This window comes from Barbatula barbatula, assembly GCF_947034865.1.
Source record: "Barbatula barbatula genome assembly, chromosome: 11".
Lineage (NCBI taxonomy): Eukaryota > Metazoa > Chordata > Actinopteri > Cypriniformes > Nemacheilidae > Barbatula > Barbatula barbatula.
In genome coordinates this window covers 593,270-619,884 of record NC_136774.1, presented here as the reverse complement: position 1 = coordinate 619,884, position 26,615 = coordinate 593,270, and the positions used below count along the sequence as shown (strand labels likewise).

The window sequence follows — 26,615 nt, the reverse complement described above, 5'->3', positions numbered from 1 at the left end:
GCAGCGATTCATTACAAACGATTCATTCAACGAACCGACTCTGATGAATCACAGTGTAAGAGTACCTTTATCTCCTCAATGAGCGTTTATCTATACTTATGTTATCATGTATTTGCTTTCTTTTCAGTTATAAGTTATATTTGTATTAGTGTGAGAAACTACAATTCGATCCTATTGTTGATTGTTTTCAGATACATTTTGATGTGAGTACGATTGAATCATTTTGAATGAACCGAGTCGGGTGATGGCGAACCGGACAATGGTTCAGAATTGAGAGAGAGAGAGAGAGAGAGAGAGAGAGAGAGAGAGATGCATGGCGTCTTCTGTGCGGTCGGGATATTAGGACACGGACTGTAAATGATTCACATTTTTCTGGGATATTTCAATGATATTCGCGCATAATGGACGTGTTGTGTTTTTCCTCGTGGATCTTGTGGTTGGGGTGGATGATGGGAAACAGATCGGCCAGGTGAGGATGCGCGTGTCCTTCATCTACATAACCGTGACCTATTCATGAATATTCATACGAGCTAAAGTCACAGTCCCAATGTCATATATATCAGTATGGTTTTACTTCAAACATTGATCTGATCGTGTGGTGGTCGATGTGGATTTTAATAATCCCAACAACACAGATCACTCGTTGTTATATAACAAGTCACACGAGAACACAGTTAAATAGTGCACTGTGACGTCATTGTTGTCTGATCACACGTGTTTCTCTGTTTTAAGGGTTAATGTGATATTTGTGCACAATCATAGAGACACTTTCCTCATGACCACTTCATTTCTACATGGTCATATTTACTTCAGATATCTCTCTATTAGGTTAGTATGGGTGTTACCAGTAATAAATAAAGTCAAAATAATACATTTCAATACATGTTAAAAGTATAGTTCGCTCATTTTTTACCTCAACCACATGATGTTCTACACGTTTCAAGTCCTCTCTGCGTCTTTTGGACACAAATGAAGATTTGTGATGCTTCCGGACCTCCTCACAGTAATTCTCACCGTCAAGATCCTGAAAAGTATTAAAGACATCATTAAAATGGTCCATATGAACTATTAGCGCAAAAAGAAATCACTAATCAAATGAATCAACATATTATTCTTCCCTTTTCTGTGAGTCTCCGTCGCACGTTCACAAAAGCCACTATGATCAGATGGACCATTCTAACTATGTCTTTACTACTATGAGGAGGCCTGGAAGATCATCAAAACATCTTGAAACGTGTAGAAGGAGTAAAAAAGGACAAAAGTTTGATTTTTGGGGGCGACTATCACTTGAACTATGAGTTTGCTATATAGTAACTTAGGTACGTAATGAACTCCACTATAATAAATGTCATTCATTTTTAATAAGAGAAGGAAAGGACAGGAAGGGTCAAGTGTATGTAAAGGATGTGTGTTATCAATCGTTTTATAACACTTTAGCAACGCATAAATACAGTTTGCACCTGATATCTTATTCTCATGACCTTACAGACATCTGCTGTATATTTGTGTTGAGTGGATGATGAAGGATACCAACGAGCTCTAGTTTTATTAGCACAAAATGTGGCCATCGTAGAATGTGCCTGTGACCAAACTCTTTCAGCTGTCTGTGTCTAGGACCTAAGGAACAATACATTCATAAACCCCAAACCACGCTGAGACGTGCATCATACAGAGATTATGAGAGCACATGAATAAAAACAACGATATCTGATCGATATTTGGTGGCGAAGCTGTGAAACAAGCTTAGAAATCAATGAAAGACTGTGTGGACAATTTTCAACCGAACTGGATGTATGCATTTCCATCCTTAAGACCAGTCTTGAAACACTTGAGAAGAACAAGCCTGTCAATGATGCGTTTCCATATGACATTTATCAACAGAGCATCTGTGCTAACAAGTGAAGATTTGATTTGTGCTTTGTTTCTCTAGAGCCATGCTCAGTGACATTGGTGACTATGTGGGTACAGACATTGAGATATCCTGGTTGCCAAATCTGGATGATTTAATGAAAGGCTACGCTCGAAACTTCCGGCCAGGCATCGGAGGTGAGTAGTTTGATCTCTACAGCAGCACATGACATGAGGTTCTCTGTTCTGCCATTAACGCTTAGCTTGTTGGCAGCTATAATGCCTTTTTCCTTCTCAGACCTATGCTCCATTTTCAACAGTCTATTTGTAGAGCAATAAAGGAGCGCAAGAGTTTTCCCAACCACGTAAAAATAACTCACTTCCTGTCTGCATCGTCTGCTTCCTGTTTGTGAAATGTTGTTGACAACATCAAATATGTTTTATGTGATGGAAATATTATGCAATAACTAAACTATCATTTGACACTGTCATTTTGACATGGTGTGAACGCACCTAAACAAACATAACATGATATTCAAAAACACTTTAACTCAGAGATTGCCTCTGGAGATCCACGGTTCTGCGGAAGAGTTCCAACAACCCTGCGGCCTCATTCATAGACGTTGCGTATACGCAGAATAGGATTAGAAATGTGCTCACACAGTTTTAGACATTGACATAAACATTTGCCCTATGCTTTCAGACCATCTGTACATCTGAATTAATAAAGAAAGCAGAATAATCAACCAAAAAAACTACGTTTTTGCCCTTATATATGTAGGTCAACGTTTTTGATTAAAATTCCAACCTGTTCTCATAGGAAATACGTACCTCTGTACACTTTTTGCAGCGCCACACAACACATTTGTTAACAACACCATATTATATTATATTGGGGTGCAAAGATTTTGTATTTTATCAGACGTCGTATTTAGTTATTCCGTACGCACAATTTAGACGTATTTAAGCATGTAACCTGAACAGTTTGTATATTATACAACATTAAACACAACACGTAACAGGAAGATACGGCTACGCTGTTTATTCAAAAAGTGCAATTGTTCCAAGCGTTTCACGGCCAAAGAACAGACCCGAAAGCGATTCCCTTCTCCATCCAATACGGTTCTTCTCTTTAGCGCCCCCAGTGGTCTTTCGTTTCTCAAAACTGTAGCAATTGGTCCCCTACGTTACATCTTTTGTGGTATGTATGTATTTCCCATGAGTCCACATTGCAAACATCACGAGAGCACATGAATTAAAAAACGTTATGAAGTGCCCAGATAAGTCACTAATAAAAACACTACAATATTCCATAAAACTTAGATGTCATGCTGTCTTAAAGAAAGTCTTCCCCTTTAGCTTGCCCAATGTGCTTTCTTCACTTAAGAATACTCACAGCCATAAATCAAATCAAAGCCCATCCCTTAGTTGGCATGTTAGTAGACATTCAATAAAAACATTAGCAAAAAAGGCAAAACTTTCAAGGAATTTAAAACCAAACATTAGTGGCTAACTTACAGTGTAATGAGATCTACTGCGTCTGCTGTGATGTCCACTGCAAACTATAATGTTGTTTCATCATTTCCTGTGGTGGAGTGATGTAAAACAGTAAAGCATCCGATCACTGTTCTGCTTCTATTCAGAAACTAGACGGTTTCACGAGCAAATATCTCAAACACTGAACGTTGCATTGCCAAAAGAATAACAGTTCAAAACAAATACAACTCTACCAACAAGAAAGTGTCCAAACGTCCTCCTCAGTCTCTTCAGCCCACAGAATCAGTTGAATTGACTCAAGGTCCCCGTTTGGTAATCTTATATTAAATGAATTGTTCACTATCAACATACATTTTTATGATCATTTACTCTCACCCCTGTTGTCATGCAAGATGTTTATGTAATTTTTTCATCTGTAGACGTTAAACTGTAAAACATTCCAGGATTATTCTCCATGTAGTGGACTTCAATGGACTCCAAACGGTCAAAATGACAGTTTCAGTGGCCTTTAAACGATACCAGGGTCTGATCTAGCCACACCATCAGTCTTTTTCTTTTTTTTTAAATGTGTATGCTTTATAAACACAAACGGTCGCCTTGCTCTGTTCTGCGAAGCACGCTCACGACTTCATGCAATACTTCACGAGTAGGTGTAAGTACCGGGTCAGTGTTTACAAATGTGTAGACCGGAGGAGGACCGTTCAAAAGTTGTTGAATGTTCAATGACACACATTCAGTTGTCTTTGTGTCTTTTTTGTTGTTTGAGATGGTCATTTGGTGTGCGTATCCTGGATTTCAATTATCATGAAAATGTATGTCGAAAGTGAACAATTCCTTTAACAAGCGCAGTCTGTTATGTTCCAGATTAGATACATTGATGACAGTTTCTTCATATGAAGCAGATTATTTGTGTTGATGTGATCATCGCTTTTGTTCTAGCCTTCCATGTCAGCAAACTGTCATTACCGTTAAAGCTGTTTTCTCCTCACAGGTCCTCCTGTAAACGTGGCCATGGCTGTTGAAGTAGCCAGTATTGACCATATCTCAGAAGCCAACATGGTAATGTATGAATATGCTCATTGTATCTCAGATGAACTGTACAGCATTTCACAGTTACAGCACAGAGCCAGTTACTAATACAGATGCTGCTGCACAGTTGCCATGGAAACATGCATGCGCTACTCTTGACCATCATATGAAATCATAACTTAACTGTCACGGCATGGGATCTCAACACACGGACGCTCATATTCTCCTGAGGTTTCACATACAAACAGAGATACATGAAGACATTCACAGGTTCATTTATTCATTTCATTCAAGACCTAATTGATGTGCTGTTGACTGATTTGTTGTTGTATGTGAAGTCATACAGCACAGTAAACATGTCTTTGTGTAACCACGTTAAGACCGTTTTATTTTATTAAGTGCTTTTCACAATGCAAATAGGTTTACAGAAAATAATATTGCCGTACTGACTTCTTCAATAATCCTCATACTTGATGTTGAAGTATAAATATGAGTATGGGTGTGTGACTTTTTTAGGGTTATTTATACCTTGATGAAAACAACAGTATGTGCTTGTATCGCTGTGTACTGTAATGAGAATTATAATTATCAGAAAGATCCTACCAAAGCTCGAAATGGAAACCGTTTAAAGAACAAAATGGATCATATGAACAACGCTGATATTGCATTACTAGATTGGTGATCTGATTCTTGTAAATCAAAGCGTAAAACTGAGGAATACTGTTAGGACTACTGATGACACACTCGTTGTGTTGAATTGAAATGAGACTGTGATGTATGTGGATGCAAGATTCGCACTCTTTTCTCATGACGTGAAGAGGACACTGGGGAGAGGAGAATCTTGGCTGCTGATTTTAAGCAGGTCACAGATGGTGTGCTGGGAAAGAAGCTAATATATTTATATCCTCCATACAAAAATAGACAGAGCCTTTACATGTAAACCCTAGAATATATAAAGCAGGTCAGACTGACTTTACAGGGTGTCATTTTTCAAATGTCTTATCAATTAAAACAGATATTATTCATATGTGAAGGATTTGAGCTTTTTTGTAGGTGTTTTTTTGTAGATTAAGTCAACTCGGTCCATCATCCCACACCTTTGCTAAGATGTCTCTCGTGGCATTTGCTGGCATATACATAAGAGGCACAAGTAGCTTTGGGATGGACACCTGAGATGACTTCAGAGTTCTCCAAAAATATATCTGCATTTAGCCTGGTATCTGCTCCAGAGCCATTATCATGTCCCCTAAAGATGCTGTTTGTCACAATCTTCTTCATCAGTGTCTTTTAACTGAAATACAGAAGAACTGAGAAGATAGTTGTTTGGTGACACATTGAAGGGTAAGTTCTGCCAACCCATGCTCAACCCATGCGCATTCTGACGTAGAGCCACAAATGCGTCGAGTGATGCTGACACCGTCATGTGGCTTGTGTGTTTGGTTGAGTTGCATTCTAAGGAGGAGTCAGAAAGCTTCCAAAACTACCTTCATTTGTGTTTTTGTATAAATGATGGTTATACAGATTTTATACTACTTGAGAGTAAGTAATTAATGGCAGAATGTTAATTTTTTTGTCAGAGTTACCCTTTAATGTGTCACCAAACAACTTTTGGTCCCCTATCTTCTCAGTTCTACTGTATTTCAGTTAAAAGACACAGATGAAAAAGAGTGTAAGTGTTATTGGAGCTTAAAGAGAGTTACCCTTTAAGGTACCTATTCGTGCCAAGGTTGTCTTCCAGGCTGGCCATGATTCACATGCTCCAGGATATCATCTAGTTGAAAAGAAAAGAAACATTTAAAGTAGGTGTCAGTAGAGCAGTATTAAGAAATGCCACATGCCTGCACAATGGGTCCAAAGACGTTAGACAGTATATGGAGAACTGGAGGAATCCAAGGACCGAACCTCGAGGAACTCCAGTGACCATGAGATGGGATTGGTCATCTACCTTTGTACACCTGTGAAGCCCAACTGCTTATCCGTTAGGATGTTCTGAGAAGAACGGATACCTGGTTGAAAACTTCTCTTTTAAGTGTTTGTTGTAAGCGCGAGGATTGAGGCACGTCTGTATAGTCAACAGCTGAAGGGTTGAGTGTGGTCGTGGAGAAACCAGTTTCAGAAACATAACAATAGGCTTATGACTGATCCATGTTGTACGGTTTGTGATGCTGTGAACTGGCTCCTGGTGATGATGATGAATGTCCTCTTCTCTGTGGGGGAAACATTTCATCAGCTGTTAGGCAGGAAGTGGAGGGTAGTTGATGTTCTTTAAAAAGTCACACACGTTCTATAGAAAATAATCTCTTCATGATATTCTTGATACAGTATATGATCACCATATGTTGTGTTTTCAGGAATACACCATGACTGTGTTTCTGCGTCAGAGCTGGAGAGATGATCGTCTGTCCTACAACCACACGAATAAAACTCTGGGTCTGGACAGCCGCTTCGTAGACAAACTCTGGGTACCAGACACGTTCATCGTGAATGCCAAATTCGCCTGGTTTCATGATGTTACGGTGGAGAACAAGCTGATACGCTTGCAGCCTGACGGAGTCATTCTGTACAGCAGTCGGTATATTTCATCACGTTTCATTACGCTGTAAAAAGCCATGGACTATTGACAAAGCCATTCAGTCACATTAGTGTGGCCAAAGAGATTTACTCAAAATCCACATTGTGTTTGAAGTTTAACCGTGAGCACATCCATATCTTGTGTGATTGTTCAACCCAGTGTCAAGGCAGTTAGTTGCATTGGCACAAAATTTGAAATGTATTTATTAATTCCTATGAATTTCCCCTTTTTTCATGTCATTCAGCATGACTTTTAATACACAGACTGCGTGTGTATGTACATTTATATATTTATAACCTGATATAAAAAGAAGTTGTGCAGTGGTCAACCAACACCTCAAACCCTAAAATCACAGCCCCAAAAGCTCATTTGGAGTTACGAACATCAAACCTTACATCACAGGGGCAAAGTCAAATCATTACCAAACATACTAATGAGAGCCTAGAAAAGCAATTCACACGAACGAGACACCTTGTAAAATAGATTGCGTTGATATATATTTATACATATGAATGAATAGATTACAAATTCGTGACACATTCCCGTGAGACTGTGTCGGATTGTTTGTCTTTCAGAATAACATCTACAGTGGCCTGTGACATGGACCTTACCAAATACCCAATGGATGAACAGGAATGCATGCTGGACCTGGAAAGCTGTGAGTCCCAGGAAAACTTTGATCTACTTGAACCAATGACAAGACAAAACAAACATTTCTAGATTAAAACTGACAATAACAAAGGTCAACAATAAGGCCAGACCAAAAGAATCAAAAACGCTAAGAAAAGTCAGGTGGAGATACACAGATTGATGATTTGTCTGGTTTGCAGATGGTTACTCTTCAGAAGACATTGTGTACCACTGGTCAGACAGTCAGAGACAAATCCACGGACTGGACAAACTGGAGCTGTCCCAGTTTACCATCACAGATTATAACTTTGTGACGGAAATTATGAACTTTAAATCTGGTGAGCCTGTGAAACTTGACTCTTGGTGTTCCTAATCAGTTTTGTTAACACATTTTTGAATGATCTTTGATACAGCGGGTCGGTTTCCACGGCTCAGCTTGCGCTTCCAGCTACGACGGAATCGAGGCGTTTACATCATCCAGTCCTACATGCCCTCCATCCTGTTGGTCGCCATGTCGTGGGTTTCCTTCTGGATCAGCCAATCAGCTGTGCCTGCTAGGGTTTCTCTAGGTCAGTGCGTTAATACAAACAAAAGGAAGACATTTAACATGCAGTAGTTCACTTGACAACATGATTTGTGGTTGCTGTTTTCAGGGATCACGACAGTTCTCACGATGACGACACTGATGGTTAGCGCTCGCTCGTCGCTGCCCCGCGCATCTGCCATCAAAGCTCTGGACGTGTATTTCTGGATCTGTTATGTCTTTGTATTCGCTGCCTTGATTGAATATGCCTTTGCCCACTATAATGCAGACTACAGCAAGAAGGAGAAAGCCAAAGTCAAGAGCAACAAGAGCAAAGAGGTGCTGAGAAAAGAAACATTTGGCCAGAAACGTTCAAAATGACATATAGCATATAACATATTTAAATTTTTCTCCAAATATTATGCATATTGTGATGTTATCGTTACATTGTGAATTCATAATCCTGTAGTGAAAATCTGATATTGTGAGAGTGTTTTTGTTTATTAATTTGCGAGTGACGTTTGTCTGGTGTTGATGTTCTCTTGTAGTCTATGGTGAAGAATGGAAAGCAGGCCATGGTTCTCTTCTCTCTGTCTGTGGCTGGCATGAATCAGGGCCTCCTCATCTCAAAGAGACAGAGCCGAGCCCAGCGGTCCATGGACGCTGCGCCCAACGTGCAGGAGGACAGCAGTGAGGTGCATGGAGCACAGTCCCGTCGAGCGCAGAAAGAAAGCGGCGAAGGCAAGAAATGCTGCAAATGCAAACCCATCGATGCTGACACCATCGACATCTACGCTCGCGCCGTCTTCCCTTTCACCTTCGCCGTGGTCAACGTCATCTACTGGGTGGCGTACACCATGTGAATGACTCCCTTATGCATGTACACAAATCTATGCCATATCATGAGGTTGTCATACAGTATATCAACATTATGAAACTCTATGCTTTATGAAATGATCAAATGCTTATGAATATATTTATGCACTGGTGTTGTGTAGGTTCTTGAATGTTTGCGTTAAAGTATATTTGGGAGGAGTGAAGCTTTGCTTTATTATTGCTGTTCTGCTCTTAGTTGCCCTTCAATCTCTATATCCCTCTCTTCTTCTTCTTCTTCTTCTTCTTCTTCTTCTTCTTCTTCTTCTTCTTCGCTATATTTGCACCAGAATATCTTCTCTGTGCTGGTACGAGTGAATGATGTTGGAATAAAGCAGAACTTGGAATGATTCTGTTGTCTTCATTCAGGCAAATCTTTGATTACCTCACAGGAGTGTCATTGTAAAGAAATGATTTCTTTGCCTTGTGACTAATGTGTACGAACCGATAAGATTTGAGTATTTAATTAGTGCGATCATTAAATGTCTGTTTGATGTCTTTTTGTTTGCATAAAATATTTAACGAATGTTGAGTTTTGCCAACTTATTATTAACAATGTCTTTATTCTGTACATATTTACACTTAACCATGTTGTTGATCAATCTTGAGAGCGAATCTGCAGATGACAGTCAGGAATGTGTACAATAGACAAACATCGTCTTCATTCAGTTTTACAGTACCATTACAACCTCTTAAATCTGAAACTGTTATTTTTAATCTTCACATTCTAATTACGCTGTGAAATATAGCTCTCAAAATAGTTATTCAATGTTATGGAATAATGTTGAACAAATTAATTGCCAATCAAATCCATTCCTTGAAAGAGCATGTTGAAATCTTCCCCCAAATCCCCCCTGAATCTTGTGACAGTGGACATATCCCATCATCAACGGTCAGGCTGATGGCTGACCGCAGCAGCTCATCATCATCATCATCATCATCACACTGAGCTTCAGTCCTGTCTGCTGACAACAGGAGACAGAGGACCGTGTCTGAGTTGGATGTATGGCAGAATGTTTTCCCTTTTCACAAGGTTAATTAGATGAATAAATAAAGGATAATTTAGCGTATGTAACTCATCACAGAGAATACACATATGGCAAGGTCTATAATAATAATATTAATATTGTTAAAGACAAATGCAGTAATAGAAAGGCTACATTAGAAATACATGTAGAAACTTCTGTGGTGTTTCAAAAGAATCTGAGACATATTTTCTTTAAATGTATATATATTGACGTCTCTCATTTTTGTTCTAGATTATTTACAACTTTAATTCAAATTGAACCTTATGATGTCATTTTGATTCTGAAATTACAATCGTTTCTGGTACAATTTTTTTATTTGACTTGGTAAATATCACATTCATGTCAAAATGAAGACAGTTTGTAAGAGAAATTAAACAGCATGGACATCCTTATAAAAAGCAAAAACACCTGCATAATTAGGAATTGTATTTGTTAGTTTTCTTCTTATTGTTACTCTTTTCACATGTATAGCCCAACTTATATTTGATGTAATTGTCTTTAATTTCGTTTGTTGTGAGTTGTATATTTTTGTACATATGTCTGTACTGTAATAACACAAACGTGTCCGGTGGTGTTTCATTGGTCAGTCTGAGCTGTCAGATGAAAGTGAAGGTGTTTCATTCAGTCCTCATCAGCACCAAGAGACTTTAGTTTCACTGGAGAACAATCAAACAGCGTCATCTCCTGGACGATACGATACAGCACAATAATAACCTTAATGCAACATTAACATCATTAAAATTATGAATTTCCTGCATACATTGTTTAAAAATGCAACTTAAATATTTTTAACGTTTCTATGTTTTCTTATATCCAGTAAGGGACGCAAAGACCGGCGGAAATCAAACGAGCCGACACTCATAACACGACCTTATACAGAAAACATCCATAATTCATTATATGATCTGATCTGCCTTACATTGTGTAAAAGCGATCATAATCTTATTTCTGTGGCCAGCTAAACCTTAGAAGACAACGAGTTAGCGTTTTATTTGAGCAAGTATAATGATTTACATTGTTATCAGAAAACAATTGTATTGTAGTTCTCCGAACTGATCTGGGATCAGATGTGGAAAGAACACAATAACTATTGACGGATAGATTGTTTTTTATTAATGATCAGAAAATCACGAGCCTCGGAATCATCATGGGCTATATGCTCCATATACAATATTTGATCTTCTTCCTTGCTGGAAAATGATCTTATGGTCTTATATCATATAAACAATCAGGCTCATTTCCAAATAGATGATCTTCGATATTTATGTTTTATTCTGCATTTCAATATTGATGTATTAAGTGAGCATGTTCTGCATGTGGCACGAGATGTTGGATACAGTGAATACATGCATTTACACAACACTATACAGTTCATCATAAGCCCTTCAACCTCTTTTACCTTTTGTGTTGTGGTTTAACATTCACTATAATAAGTTCATATTATTTTAAACCTTTTCTCAGACTTCAGCTATTCATGAAAGGTATCACATTCGTTTCCTATTTATTTATATGTCTTGAATAAATCATTTAATTTAATTTGAGGTTATTTAAGTCCATATTTGATCCCCCTGCAAATGAACATAGATTGACAATATGAAGCAAATTAAAGAAGAGCAGAAGAGAGAAAGGTTTTTCTGAAATCTGAAATCAATCAGTGCATTTCCCTTTATGGATCTATTCTGTAAGCGTATTTCTATCAAAATGTCTTTCTTTTATCAGCTATTTATACGACGTCACAGAGAGCAGCGGAGAGCGGAGCCGCGCACACACAATCACGCGCGTGCAGCCGCTCGAGCGTCAGGTGTGTTAAATGTTCAGTGTCTGGAAACACAAGAATGATGTCATGTCATCTCTGGACCGCGTGAAGAAGGACTGTCTATCATCGGCCTCTCTGAAAAGCACTTTAACACAAATCCACAGGCGAAGACAAAAGGAGATCTCAGGAGACCAGACCCTGGAGACAGAGACTGACTTCATCCTGTGCAGGTGACTGTCTCTGTTATACAGCCGATGAGAGAGGATTGTAGTATGATAAAGCGCTTTTACAGTTTTATAGAGGACAAAGTATTAGAAAGCTTCCAGTGTGAATTTATGCGTGTAATGTTTTGCTATGCAGGTGTCTCAGAGGAGTAAACCCAGCACATGGCCCGTCAAGGCCTTTTTTACTTCATTTATGATGCAAAAACCAAAGATATGCGCTTTGGACCTCAAATCGTGTGCTTGAAGATGTGGAAGTCATTTCATTTGTTAACCGGTGATTGACAAAACAGGTGATAAATCTGTTTATAGCGCAGCTTTGGCTCAAAAGGGGACAACAAATGAGCGCTTGGGCTCAATTCAATCAGAAAAGGTTCATTTGAAACTGTCCCCATCAGTGCTGGGTTGAAAGTAAATGTCGGTTTGTAGATTTCGATTTGACAAAGCACGACGACTTACAATATCAGCAGATTAAAAGAAAATGTGCCCAGTTTGTGACGTAAAGCGTCGCCGCTCATCCGTGGATATTTTCTTTCCTCTCTGTCGACAGGCTCTCGTCGCTCAGCTGTGTCAGTCGCAGTCGTACCGTTCTCAGGATTCTCATCGCTTGTATCATCTCTTTCTTGGCTTTGCTGTGCGCTGTGAGCGTGGACTTCCAGTCCTCTTTAACTCGATGGCGGTCCACTAAAGCCGCGCTGACAGAGCTGACGTCCTGCAGGACCAACGTCACCCTCAAGCTCGTGCTGGAGCTCCAAACCTTACGAAACCTCAGTGTGTCATCGGAGAACAGGCCACACGATAAGTTCCTCAGCCCCTGGTCCATCACGATGCTCACAGTCGGCCGATGTTGTACGGAGACGCACGTGGACGCTGTGGGTCAGTCCTGTGGTGTTGACTTCCCTGAGTTTTGTCAGCGCCTTCGGTTTGATCTTTCGGAGCTTCTCAACGTCACACAGAGAGATGGGCTTACGGTTTTTACCCTTGCCATCGAGAAGATATTACGTCTGTGGGGCGTGAAAGAAATAGACATGGGTTTCCTAAAGCTCAACCCCGACTGGACAGACGTTCTTGCTCTGAAACGGCTCGTGACACTTCAGGAGCTGAACTCACGCTTGATGACAGGCGAAAGAGAGATTCAGGAGGAAATGTGGCACGCGACAACACTCCTGTCGGTCATTAAAGAGATGTCTGAAAATCTTCAGCACTGCTGGACGGAAAACATGGACACCGAGCTAAACTTGACCAGAATGAAAGATTTTGTCGTCTTCGATGGATCAGTCGAGTTCACGCTGGCACTGGAGAACACGCTGAGGTGTTTTCACGCCTGGGCCGGATGGTCTCTGAAACTCAAATCCAGAGACGTCTCGTCCGCCATCAGTCTGCAGATCTGCCTGCTCGCCATCGCCTGTCTGATTTACCCCATAGTGCTTCTGTCCTTCAAACAGATGACCGACTGGATCCAGGACTACGCTCTGAGCCTCAGGGAGAAGACGGAAGACCTGAAGAGAGAAAGACGTCTGGCAGAAGATCTCCTTCATCAGATGTTGCCCAAATTTGTGGCCAAGCAGCTGCGTCAGAACAAACACGTGGAGGCCGAGAGTTATGAGAAGGTACAGAATTGACGTGAGACACGACACAATCTCTGCCCGTGAGAAAGTGTTCGATTTGAATAAACCTGTGTGTCAGATCTGAGACGTCGGCGGGTTTATTAAGGTTGATGGTGAGACGGCAGCGCCAGGACACATGCACACATGCTTCTGTTCTGTTTGTTCTTATTGTTGTAGTAATTGCCTATAATTACACTTTTCCATATTCATAAGGACATAAAACAGCTCACGAGGGAGTGCGGTGTGTGTGTGTGTGTGCATGTGTGCAATTTGTGCACCTGAAGCTCATCCCCTCCAATGTAAAGCACTTAAAACCAATGGTGTTTTCTGGAAACCATCACACCGTCTGTAATAGGATGTTGTTCATGATAATAACTGTTGTTCACGAGCACAGCTGCTACTGAGGATTTGGGACTTTAGCAACCCTCTATACTAGACGTACTTTTAAGGTGGCAGGCAATGAAAGAGGCAGAAATGTCCCTCACAACCACAGTTCATATAGCGTCAAGTCAAGTCAGCTTTATTTATATAGCGCTTCTACAATTTTCATTTTTACAAAGCAGCTGCTCATGAAACATATTGACTAGAAGCAAAACATCTAAGATTATACAAGTCAAAACACACACGTACTAACACACACAAACGCGCGCACACCCAAGATAAGGAGAGAGACACACAGGTCAGATATTAAACAGACACAGCATATAGGAATATATAGTGTGTTTAATATCTGACCTGTGTAAACTCTCTATACTCTATATACACACATCTCCACCGTTCTAAAGGCGTTCGGATGCTTTTTATTGGCTCCTGTACTGTGTTCCAGGTGACTATTTTCTTCTCTGACGTCGTGGGCTTTACGGCTATATCAGCCTCCTGCACTCCGCTACAAGTTGTTGAGATGCTCAATAACCTCTACATGTGTTTCGACACACGCATCGACTCCTACGATGTCTACAAGGTATGTAAACAAATGCGGCATAAAGACTGAAAGGAACACACGTGAAGAGTGAGCTTCGGGCAGTTTGACAGGGTGGTAAGAGGCTGTGTGTGTGTTGATGAAACAGGTGGAGACCATAGGAGACGCGTACATGGTGGTGAGTGGACTGCCGGAGAGAAACGGAGACAAACACGCGGACGAGATCGCTAAAATGTCTCTGGATCTGGTGGCTGCTGTCAGACAGGTGTCAATACCACACATGGCCACTCAACGCCTTCAGCTCCGGGCCGGCATACACACAGGTCAGAGGAATCAACATCAAGCCAAACACCAAAACTTGCTTGTTTGATTTGATATGATCACACCAGACGTTGGTCTTGTCATAATCTTTCATCCAACCGTATAAAAGACTATTTATGAGCCAATACCTAGATTTAGATGACGGTTGATGATCTACTACAACAATGTAATGACACTAAACAGTGATGTCGTGAAGGTCACAGCAACAATAACAGTCGGTAAACACAGAAAAGACCAGTCAGAACACGACGTTCAGGTATAAAGGGGTTTGGTCTTGAGTTTTGTCAACACTGAGAATGTCTAGTAGAACATTTCATTATTTGAATTCAGAATATTTAAGGATCACACTGTTTAAGCTCTGTTGTTCTGTTTTTATTACACGCTCGTTGGAAAGCTTGATTCTGATTGGCCAGTTGCGCTGTTCGTTATTCGTTAACAACCTCTCAAACTAAAAACACACGATAACCCATTTTCTTTTATAACAATTTAACTATAAAGATGTCTTTTAATGACATATATGACATTATATTTACAAATGATTAAACCAAATTGCCTGTTCGTGACATTTGAACATCGGTTCTGACCTTAATACCCAAAGTAAACGGCTTTTCCTCGCGGAAGGTATGCATTCGGTAAAAATGAGCTAATCAAATATTTCAAATTCACATTTCATGCGCGGGATAATGTACAAGCAGCGGGCAGTTATCACGAAACAAGCCCCTTCAGTGTGATTCATGACCCTCCGCTTCATGTCGGGATTATTTCTAAAATAACAGCCGGCTGCCTGAACATTATAGCTTACATAACAGATCATCATGCACTCAGACCACACGGTGCCTTGATGTTTCAGTCGCAAGCTTCGACATTCAAATCATTCTTGAAGGGTGAAGATCAAGTCCTAGGATGATGCTGAATAGTCTCTTGGAAAGAGTCGTTTACATGAGCGAAAACATTTTGTGTATGTTGACAGTGTTATGTCACGTGTGTTTTATCCTCAAGGTCCTTGTGTTGCTGGTATTGTGGGTTATAAAATGCCCCGGTACTGTCTGTTTGGAGATACAGTGAACACCGCCTCTCGGATGGAATCCACCAGCCTGCGTACGTCTGCTTATACCAACTTTTCTATCTTACATTGACACTTCTCCACAGATGGCTAAGAAACCATGTAGACAAAACAGAATCAATATCACGCACAGTATGACTTCTAAGGCTATGTTCCCATTTGACTTCTTTTTTGACAAGAAAAAGTTGACAATGGCGCTTCTTTAGTCAAAACTAAAAGTTGTGATTAGAAATAGCAGCTGGCAATGACTTCAGAGGCGAGAAACAGATTCACACAGGGTTTATAGGCAGAGTAACGGAAGTCTATTTGAATTATAAGCATCAATAGCATGTTTATGATAACCAATCACATATTTAACAACTACAATACTGATTTCTCGCTAGAAATACAATCAACACTTCTTGAAAGTGAAAACTCAACGCACTTTTATACAAAACTATGCTCCGACCGGCATTTCGGCTGCCATTATATATTTTCGAGCTTGATCCGGCTCGACCAATTACACCATGTTGTCATGGAAACCACAGGTCTTTTTATTCCTGTTTTTTAGCCCAGAAGATTCATGCAAGTTCTGCTACATATCTGGCACTCATGAAGGACAACGCCTATGAGTTACAGTTACGCGGTGAGATTGAAGTGAAGGTGAGGAGCAGTCTAGAAATGTTCACACTTGTGCACTTGTAGCAATGAGGAGGAACAAAAACAATACTGTCGGTCATAGTCATGTTACGGATGCACATTATATAGTAGTTGTAAAAATAACTGAATCTTGCATGAAACTGTGGTTTTAGTTCTCGCTGTCACTGCGCTCATGTGAACATTGATCATGCTGTGTGTGATGTGTCTGTTTTTCAGGGGAAAGGTAAAATGAACACATACTGGTTGATCGGTCACAAGAACTACAGCGTCCAGAATGACAGTCTGGTGTGTCACTGGAACCCAAATATCTCCAGAAAGAAAAAGCCTCATGCGGGGAGCAACGTAAGTCCTTTCAAATAAAGTCACTTAATAGTGCTTAAAGGGATAGTTCACCCAAAAAAGACAATTCTGTCATTGTTGACTCACTCTGGTGTCCTTTTCTTTCTTCTGCAAAACACAAAAGAAGATATTTTGAAAAAGGTTGGTACCATGTTAGCGTGGGTCCCCATTGACCTCGATTGTATGGACACAAAACCAGTGCAGTGAATGGGTACTGCCGTTGTTCGGTTACTGACATTCTTCAAAAGATCTTCTTTTCTGTGCTACATGGGTTTGAAATGATAAGAGAGCGAGTAGATGATGGCCACATGTTATTTTTGGATGAACAATGTATCTGAGCTTTAACTGCTCTTCAGCTTCGTGAAGGTGACCTGAGTTACATCATTCCTGTAATGAATCAGGTGTTTCATTGATTCTTATTCGTGAATGCTCCTCCGACCTGTGTGTTGTTGTTCATTGTTCAGTCCAGCGTGGCAGGTGACAGCATGACTGCCGTCTCTCGGCCTGATGTTCTGCCACACCTGGAGGGGTCAGAGGTCACGCTGCGAGTCTCTGCACAGGTGGAGAACAGCGGCGGCAGGTTGGGGATGTTGGGCTCAATGGTGGGAGCTCTGCAGGAGACAGACGAAAGCTCAGCCCATCAACACAATGACAAAAGCTCTCTGCTTCCTGGTTCAGTGACTCACTGCATCGGTGATCAATGACTGGACGTGCGGACGTTTGCTTTAAAACAAAATGTCTTTCAGCATGGGTTTAAAATACATTTTCATTTTGTCCTTAATGTTAACATTCACAATAGATTTACATTTCACCAAGAATGAAGAATAGTTGTGACTGTGTGTCTGCACATTATATTGTTTAGACATTTGCAATGGTTTTATGAATAAAAATGGAATATTCCCAGAGCCTTACATTGCACCGTCATCACAAAACATGAAAGTCTTTGAACTCTTCTGGATTATAAAACAGTTCAATTCAATTTTATTTTATTTATATAGCTCTTTCACAGTGTGCGTTGTTCCAAAGCAGCTTTACAGGAGAAAATAGAAACCGAAAAACACAAAAAAGGTAAAACACACTACATGGTGTTTTATATAACAAGTTAAATGATTCGAGTAAATAATATCTAATGTCAGCAGTCTCCCAGTGGTTTATTCTGCATATTTGCATTAAGTGAATGTTTGGCTGTAAAGATGTGTCTTTAGTCTAGATTTAAATTGGGCGAGTGTGTCTGATCCTGGAATAATATCAGGAAGGTTATTCCAGAGTTTTAGGTGCTACGTATGAGAAAGCTCGACCCCCTTTGGTGGATTTAGATATTCTAGGTGTTATCAAAAGTCCTGAGTTTTGAGATCTTAGAGAGCGTGATGGGTTGTAGTGTGATAGAAGCTCTGTTAGGTAGGTAGGGGCTAAACCCTTTAAGGCTTTATAAGTGATTAAAAGAACTTTAAAGTCAATACGATACTTAATGTGTAGCCAGTGAAGGGTTGATAAAATTGGGGTTATGTGATGGTATTTTCTGAACTAACTGTAGTTTGTTTATTGATGATGAAGGACAAACACTAAGTAGCACATTACAGTAGTCAAGTCTTGAGGTCATAAATGCATGAAAAAGCTTCTCCGCGTCAGCAACACACAGAATATTTCGTAACTTGGCAACATTTCTTAGGTTGAAAAAGGCTGTTTTTGTGACATTTGAGATGTGATTTCGAAATGACAGGTTGCTGTCATATATATCGCCTAGATCTTTTACTGTATTTGTTTGAGTAACGGTACATCCTTCGTTAGTGGTATTTGTATGTGTTTGTATGCGTTTATAATCAGAAATATTCGGTTTACGTGTCTTTGGTCCAATAAGTAATATTTCTGTTTTATTAGAATTTAAAAGAAGGAAATTACAGGTCATTCAATGTTTTATATCTTCAATGCACTCTGCCAATTTGGATAGCTGGGAGGAATCATCTGGTCTTGATGAGATATATAGCTGAGTATCATCTGCATAGCAATGGAAGGGGCAGCATGTACACTCACCTAAAGGATTATTAGGAACACCATACTAATACTGTGTTTGACCCCTTTCGCCTTCAGAACTGCCTTAATTCTACGTGGCATTGATTCAACAAGGTGCTGAAAGCATTCTTTAGAAATGTTGGCCCATATTGATAGGATAGCATCTTGCAGTTGATGGAGATTTGTGGGATGCACATCCAGGACATGAAGCTCCCGTTCCACCACATCCCAAAGATGCTCTATTGGGTTGAGATCTGGTGACTGTGGGGGCCATTTTAGTACAGTGAACTCATTGTCATGTTCAAGAAACCAATTTGAAATGATTCGAGCTTTGTGACATGGTGCATTATCCTGCTGTAAGTAGCCATCAGAGAATGGGTACATGGTGGTCATAAAGGGATGGAGATGGTCAGAAACAATGCTCAGGTAGGCCGTGGCATTTAAACAATGCCCAATTGGCACCAAAGAGCCTAAAGTGTGCCAAGAAAACATCCCCCACACACACTTCAGTCAAAGTTGCTCTTCTATCAGCTTGAATCAGTCGGCCCATTCTCCTCTGACCTCTAGCATCAACAAGGCATTTTCACCTACAGGACTGCCGCATACTGGATGTTTTTCCCTTTTCACACCATTCTTTGTAAACCATAGAAATGGTTGTGCGCAAAAAAAAACAGTCACTGAACAGATTGTGAAATACTCAGACCGGCCGGTCCGGCACCAACAACCATGCCTCGCTCAAAATTACTTAAATCACCTTTCTTTCCCATTCTGACATTCAGTTTAGAGTTCAGGAGATTGTCTTGACCAGGACCACACCCCTAAATACATTGAAGCAACTGCCATGTGATTGGTTGATTAGATCATTGCATTAATGAGAAATTGAACAGGTGTTCCTAATAATCCTTTAGGTGAGTGTATAAGGAGAATGCTAAGGGTCCCGGAACCGATCCCTGAGGTAATCCATCAATTACTTGCGTTAGATTGGATGATTCCCCATTTAAATGGACAAATTGATGTCTGTCTGACAAGTAAGATCTAAACCACTGTAGTGCCTGTCCCTCAATAACGGTATAATTGTGTAAGCGATCTAGAAGTATGTTATGGTCTACGGTATCGAACGCAGCACTAAGGTCAAGCAGGACCAGGAGTGAGATGTTACCTTTATCTGATGCTATAAGCAGGTCGTTTGTAATTTTAACGAGAGCAGTTTCAGTGCTATGATGCATCTAAAGCGCGACTTGACATTTTTTGTGTATGTCGTTATTTTGTAAGAAAGAGCACAACTGAGTGGACACTACTTTTTCTAGTATTTTGACAGATAAGGGAGATTTGAAATCGGTCTACAGTTTCCTAGTTCATTTGGATCCAAGTTTGGTTTCTTGATAAGAGGCTTAATGACGGTCATCTTAAAGGGTCCTGGGACATGGCCTAGATTAATTGACGAGTTGATAATGTTATAAATAGGCTCAATTGCAACAGGTAGTAGCTCTTTGAATAATTTAGTTGGTATGGGGTCTTAAAAGCAAGTTGTAGCTTAAGATGTTGCAATAAGTTTAATAAAATCTTCCTGTTTTATAGGTGAAAAACACTGGAGCCTTTCTTTTGGGGCAATAGTTGGTACTAATTCGTAGGACAGATTTAGAGGTTTAGTTTTTACTCTTTTGTCTCGTATGTTTTCGATTTTCTCTGTAAAGAATTTCATGAATTCATTCAATCAGATGGTGTCTGTTTATTTGTTAATTTAGCAACTGTGATAAATAAAAACCTTGGATTGTTTTTGTTAGTTTGTATCAGGTTACGAAGGTGCTCAGCCTTTGCTGCTTTTAGTGCCTTTTTATTACAGTTTGCACTCTCTCTCCACGCCATTTTAAAGACTTCTAATTGGGTTTGTTTCCATTTGCGCTCTAGTTTGCGAGTTTCTCTTTTAAGGGCGGAGTGGTGCTATTGTACCATGGTGCTATGTTCTTCTCATTAATCTTTTTTGACTTCATAGGTGTGACAACTTCTAATGTATTAGAGAAAATAGTGTAATGTGTTGTATTACCCCAAAAAATTGTAGTAGTAAACGCCAGTGCTAATGCATCGTTAGCGCTATCTACGTGGATATTAAAATCTCTGACAATTAGTATTTTATCAACGTTATTCAATAGGCAGGGCCAGATTAACACTTCACTGTACCCTGGGCAACAATATTCAAGGGCCCCATCATCACAACCCCAGGATCACCATAATCTGGCAAAATACAGAATAAATTACAGTAATACAGTCAATATACTCAATGTTTCAATAACTAACTGCCATCAAGTGCATTTTGATTCACAGATGTGCAAATGTTCATCGAATTACAAATGCACCACTATGTTCTCTTATCAAGACCACTCAGTCATGATGTTATGAAGACAAAACACATCGGCATCAGTATAATCTGGCAAAATTGACCCACTACATAGTCCCAAAAGATAAATAAGCAACGACTTTCAAAGCATCTAATATTTATTTAACAACACCTACTCCAAACACAAATGCATAGAATTGATAGAGCCATCACAGAGGAAGTTCACAGACAAGACACAAACAAAAATCCATAGAATCCATCTCCTGGAATCAAGTAGCATTTTGGTCCTCATCTTATTTTAAACAGAAATCTCCGTCACCTCAGTATTCATTAGGACAATCAAGTTATAGCGCAATATAAACATTTTGTAATCTGCTGTTTTATCGCAACAACAATAAACAAACAAAATGTACAGCATTTTCATGGAGCCACCACAAGGAACAAATGGATCAAATGCAGTATCATCTGCTCCTAAACTCTTTTGAGCTTGTTTTAAAACAGAAAACAACTTGTCACATCACAGTTCAACAAGACAGGCAAGGGTTAAACATTTTAGCGCAATATAAACATTTGGAAATCTTTCAATTTATCTCAATTAGACAAGACAAAAAGAAATGCTAAATAATCTGGCTAAATACACAATTTGAATCCTAAATAATGGGGAAGAGTATGTATAAATTTGAAATGCTTGATTTCATTTGGCAAACACATCTTACACGAGCATTTTTCTGGACTTTGAATGTGAAACAGGGGCTGCTCGCAGACTCGACGAGCGGTTCAGATGGCGGTTAGACTCGAGACCCATCACCGCTTTCCTCAATGTCGCACTCGCAGCAGAATCCGGGTCATAGGTTGAAGATGCTGCTGGGGCTCTTTGCTCTCGGGGCTGTGAACATTAGCTAGCGCCGGTGTTGTGCCGAGAAAAGCACGCCTGCCGTGAAAGGCACCCCAGTCGCGGGAACGCGCATTTGCTTTAATACTTCTAAATATAAAAGGCGGAAACTGCAGTGCTGTTTAAATCCACTAGATGCCCTAAGTGTCCAAATAAAATAAATAGTAACAGACTAAATGGTAAAATACAATAAATATTTTCATGTTTCAATATTTTCCATCACATACAACAAATAATTTGGAAATAACACATACAAATACCACTAACGAAGGAATTTTGATTGGTCCAGAGGACATATGGCATTTAGGCTAAAAACAGGTTCGGGACTTATAGCGTTTTGGAAAGAAACTGCATCTTGCAGTACATTTTAAACAAGGAAATATAGCGATTTGGCATGAAACATTGATGGAGCAGTGAATAGGTTTAGTAAACGGAAAAATGGCGTGACAAACTATTTTTTTATTTGGCACTTAATGCATTTTGGAAAAGAGCTCTTACTTTATTTCACGCTGCCTGTCTGCCAGAAAATGCACCCCCCCCATATCTCCCACTAGGAATGTGTCACAAGCATGAAACTCACCCCATTACTGTGTGTTCACACCGAGCGCGAATGAGGCGTCGAGCGCGAGTGATTTACATGTTAAGTCAATGCAAAGACGCGATAGACGCGCTTGCGGCGCGAATAGCGCGAATGAGGCGGCGCGAATGAGGCGAATTGCGCGAATGAGGCGAATTGCGCGAGTTGAAAAATCTGAACTTTGGCGAAAAATTCGCGCCGCATTAACCAATCAGGAGCCTGCTCTAGTAGTGACGTAGACGACGTAGCGAGTAGAGGCAGAAACAAAATGGAGGAGAAGTTAATCATCTCAGTGTGTGGACTCCCGGAGCTGTATGATACTTGTTCATATTTTTATAAAAACAGGAATAAAAAGGATCTTGCTTGGAAGAAAGTGAGTGAGGAGGTCGGAGAATCTGGTAAGTTGTAAAAACATTCTTAACTCAATTTGAGCTATATATACATATTGAAACTACAACGTAGCTAAAGGCGGTAGATTGAGCTTATTATTTTACAACTACGTTCCGGCTAAAGTTCATGTGTTTATTCAGAGGAAGTGTGCAGAAAGAAGTGGAAGAGCTTGAGGGACACATATTTAAAGGAGAGGAGAAAGGAGACAGAGAAGAGGAGTGGGTCAGCAGCAGATGCAGGAAAAAGATGGAAGTACTCTGCGGTCCTGTCTTTTCTAGACCGCTTCGTCTCCCCACGGGAGACAAGCGGGAATATGGAAAGGGGGATGAGGAGAATCAGGCCGCAGGGTACGACCAGGGCGAGGCAGCAGTAGGTGTGTTGACAAGTGAAGCAATACAACAGGGCAACATGTAGTTGTTTTTATGATGAAAATATAGATTCATTTCTCTGTGACAGGTGTAATGTGCAATTAATATTTAAAATTGTCATGACAGATCCGACTGGTTCTTTTGATGGCAGTGAGCCTGGGTCCCCTCTGCCGGAATCTGCTGCTGCTTCTGCTTCAACATCTGCTGCTGTACCCAGAGGTGTGTACAGGCAATTATGACAATGTTTACATGCATATTATATTTACAGTGACGTTTGTGAATTAGTTTAATCCTTTTATGCCTTCTCATAGTACAAAATGTTTTATCATTTGTTACAGCACCACCAAGAAGAGCTCGGAGAAGGCCTAGGGAGCAGCCATCAGAGGTGGAGCGACAGCTGCTTGAAGCACTCCGGACCCGTCCTGTTGCCCCAACGCCGCCTCCACGCTCAGAGGATGAGCTCTTCTTCTTGAGTCTGGTCCCTTCCCTGGAGAGATTGTCACCTCAGACAAAGGAATTTGTGAAATTTCAAATTCACAAATTAATTTATGAAAGCAGCACAGTTGTGCTTAATTTGGAACAATTGGAGCCCATGGAGTAGTTTTTTTAAAAAGAGGCAGCAATCTCTTCAGGGAATGAAACAGACTTTCTCTCCTTTCTCCTCTACTTCATTTTGACCCTCACTCTTCCCTCTTCCAAACAAGATCCTTTTTATTCCTGCATGTAAATAGTTGTAAATGTTCTTTGTATATAGTTTTTATTTTTATAAATGTTTTTTAAATAAATGTTCTATAAAATGATCAAAGGTTTTGGTGTGTTGCTTTGTGTATAACATAGTAAATCATCATTTATATTTGTAACATTCAAATATTATTTATATATTAAGACTACAATCATTCGAATTGTACATTCACTTTAATTATGTCATATTGCAAATACACTCACAATAGTATAGTAATTTTTTTTTTATTTGTGATTGGACCAGTGTTGTTGTATAGTGTAATGAGAATGTAGCAACGAGACGGATTGATTTTGGAGGATGGCTCCATTTATCATTTACAATATACAAAGTGTGGAAATCAAAAGAAAAGACAATAGAATGGAATAATTATAGGAGCTAAACATAAAAGACATAAACAGCACAGTATGTAATGAACAAAACTATTCAGTCGGCTGCCACGGGACTGCTCCCTCGGCAGAAAAGTGAGCCATGAAACTGTCCCGAACCCGGATGGCCTTTCTGGCAGAATTATTAGCTTCAACCCGACCAAGACTCTGCAGCGACTCCTCTGTACCTTGCACCCCCGCCCTCACAGCAGGTGCCTCTTCAGATCTCCTCAGAAAGTTGTGGAGGACACACGTCGCCTTCACACACCTCTCCACAACATCAGGCTGAACCTCTATGAGGCGGCGATATATCCTCCACTGTGAGGACAGGATCCCAAAGGCATTCTCCACCACTCATCTGCCACAAAGACATGGGGCAGGGGTCCTCTGTGGTCAGCTCCTGGTAGAGGACGGTCAGGTGGCAGATGGAGGGTGCCACCACGGAGTGCCTGGCCAAAGGCTGAGTTAGACAGAATCCCACCATCGCTTGTCCGGCCATATCCCCCAACATCAATCACCCGGAAGCAATACCTTGCATCCACAACAGCTAGAAGAACTAGAGAAAAATGTCCCTTGTAATTAAAAAACTGGGATCCGGTATTGGGGGGTGACTTTATCATGACGTGGTTGCCGTCCAGTGCTCCACAGCAGAGCGGGAAGTTCCACCTCTCCTCAAAACCCTCTGCAATGGACCTCCATTCATCTGTGGAGGGCACAGCCATGAACTCCTCTACTAAGCAGTCCCAGATTGCAGTCGCCACATCTGGGACTATCTTGCAGACTGTGGAGACACCAACACGGAAGCTGCTGGCGATGGTCCGGAAGGAGTCTCCTGTGGCAAGATATCTGAAAGAGAAAATAAAATGAACATGGTTATAAATGCAGATTGTGATTCCATATTAGAAAATATAAATTGTTTACAGTTAAATTTATTGATAGTGGCAAGATGAAAACCACTATATTCTGTTTCAAAGTTTCACATAGCATCTTAGCATTTAAAAATGCAATAAATACATTTAATCAATTTAACCGTTATTTTTCATATTGAAACTGTCGAAAATACACAAGAAAGTGAATTAATCAACATGACAGCCTCTGAACTCAATGCAAAACTAATATTACATACAGGCAACGGAATAAAAATACATTCAGTCAGTCATCGCTACTAAAATTAATTTGAAACAAACTCGTCATGTGTATGTGGAGGTTCAGTCGTTAATTACTTGTAATCACACAGAATATTCAATTATTTACTGACCGGAGACAGGAGAGAAATCCTCCCACCGACACGGGACAACAGGTCATCGAACTGGGGCCTGCTCAGTCGGAAGTACCGCTGAAAGCGGCCGTCATCCAGGCGCAGCTCCTGGAGGAGTTGGTGAAACTCACCAAGCTGGGTGCGCCTCCGAAGGATCGGGTGGACCCAGACACGGCGCCAAACTTGTTTACGCCGTTTTTCAGCCTTCCATAGCACATACAGTGAAGCTATCCTCTCAACGTAATCCATGTCCGCCATTTCGCAAAGACTGGATTCGCCTGGCTCCCATGAAGTGAATTTGACGCACGAATAGCGCGAATGATGCAAATTTCACGCGTGAATGACGCGAATGAAGCGAATTTCACGCGCGAATGAAGCGAGTAAACACAAAATGTTCAAGCGTCCAACTACTCGCGAATAGCGTGTTTTTGACGCCTCATTCGCGCTCTATGTGAACACACAGTTAGACTGTATAAGTTCTATAACCATACTTTCATAATTATTTCATGCTGGGGCGAACACGAGCAAATTTAAGAGGGGGGTGCTTTTCACGGCAAGCCTGTTTGCCACAAAATTGATCATCCCTATCTCCCACTAGGAACGTGTCACAAGCATGAAACTCACCCCATTTAACTATACATATAAGTATATGGTGCTAAATGCCTTTATTGTAGCATATTATTATTATTAAATTGCGGGTGAAGGCAAATTTGTGAGAGCCCCATTAAGACCCCGGAATTAGAGAGCGACGACTACACGAGGTTAATTCTTGCGGCAATATGGATCCAGTACTTTACCAGATTATTCTGGATT

General features: G+C 40.4%; 1 protein-coding gene across 1 annotated transcript; it reads left to right on the top strand.

Annotated features, from left to right (window-relative positions):
* Positions 1-234: 234 nt before the first annotated feature.
* On the top strand, positions 235-9,502 carry gabrd (gamma-aminobutyric acid type A receptor subunit delta). Its single transcript, XM_079466785.1, has 9 exons — positions 235-469; positions 1,931-2,046; positions 4,337-4,404; positions 6,726-6,946; positions 7,522-7,604; positions 7,777-7,914; positions 7,990-8,145; positions 8,230-8,438; positions 8,648-9,502. Exons 1-9 carry the CDS (start codon positions 402-404, stop codon positions 8,960-8,962), a joined length of 1,374 nt encoding a protein of 457 aa, XP_079322911.1. The 5' UTR covers positions 235-401; the 3' UTR covers positions 8,963-9,502.
* The last annotated feature ends 17,113 nt before the right edge of the window (positions 9,503-26,615 follow it).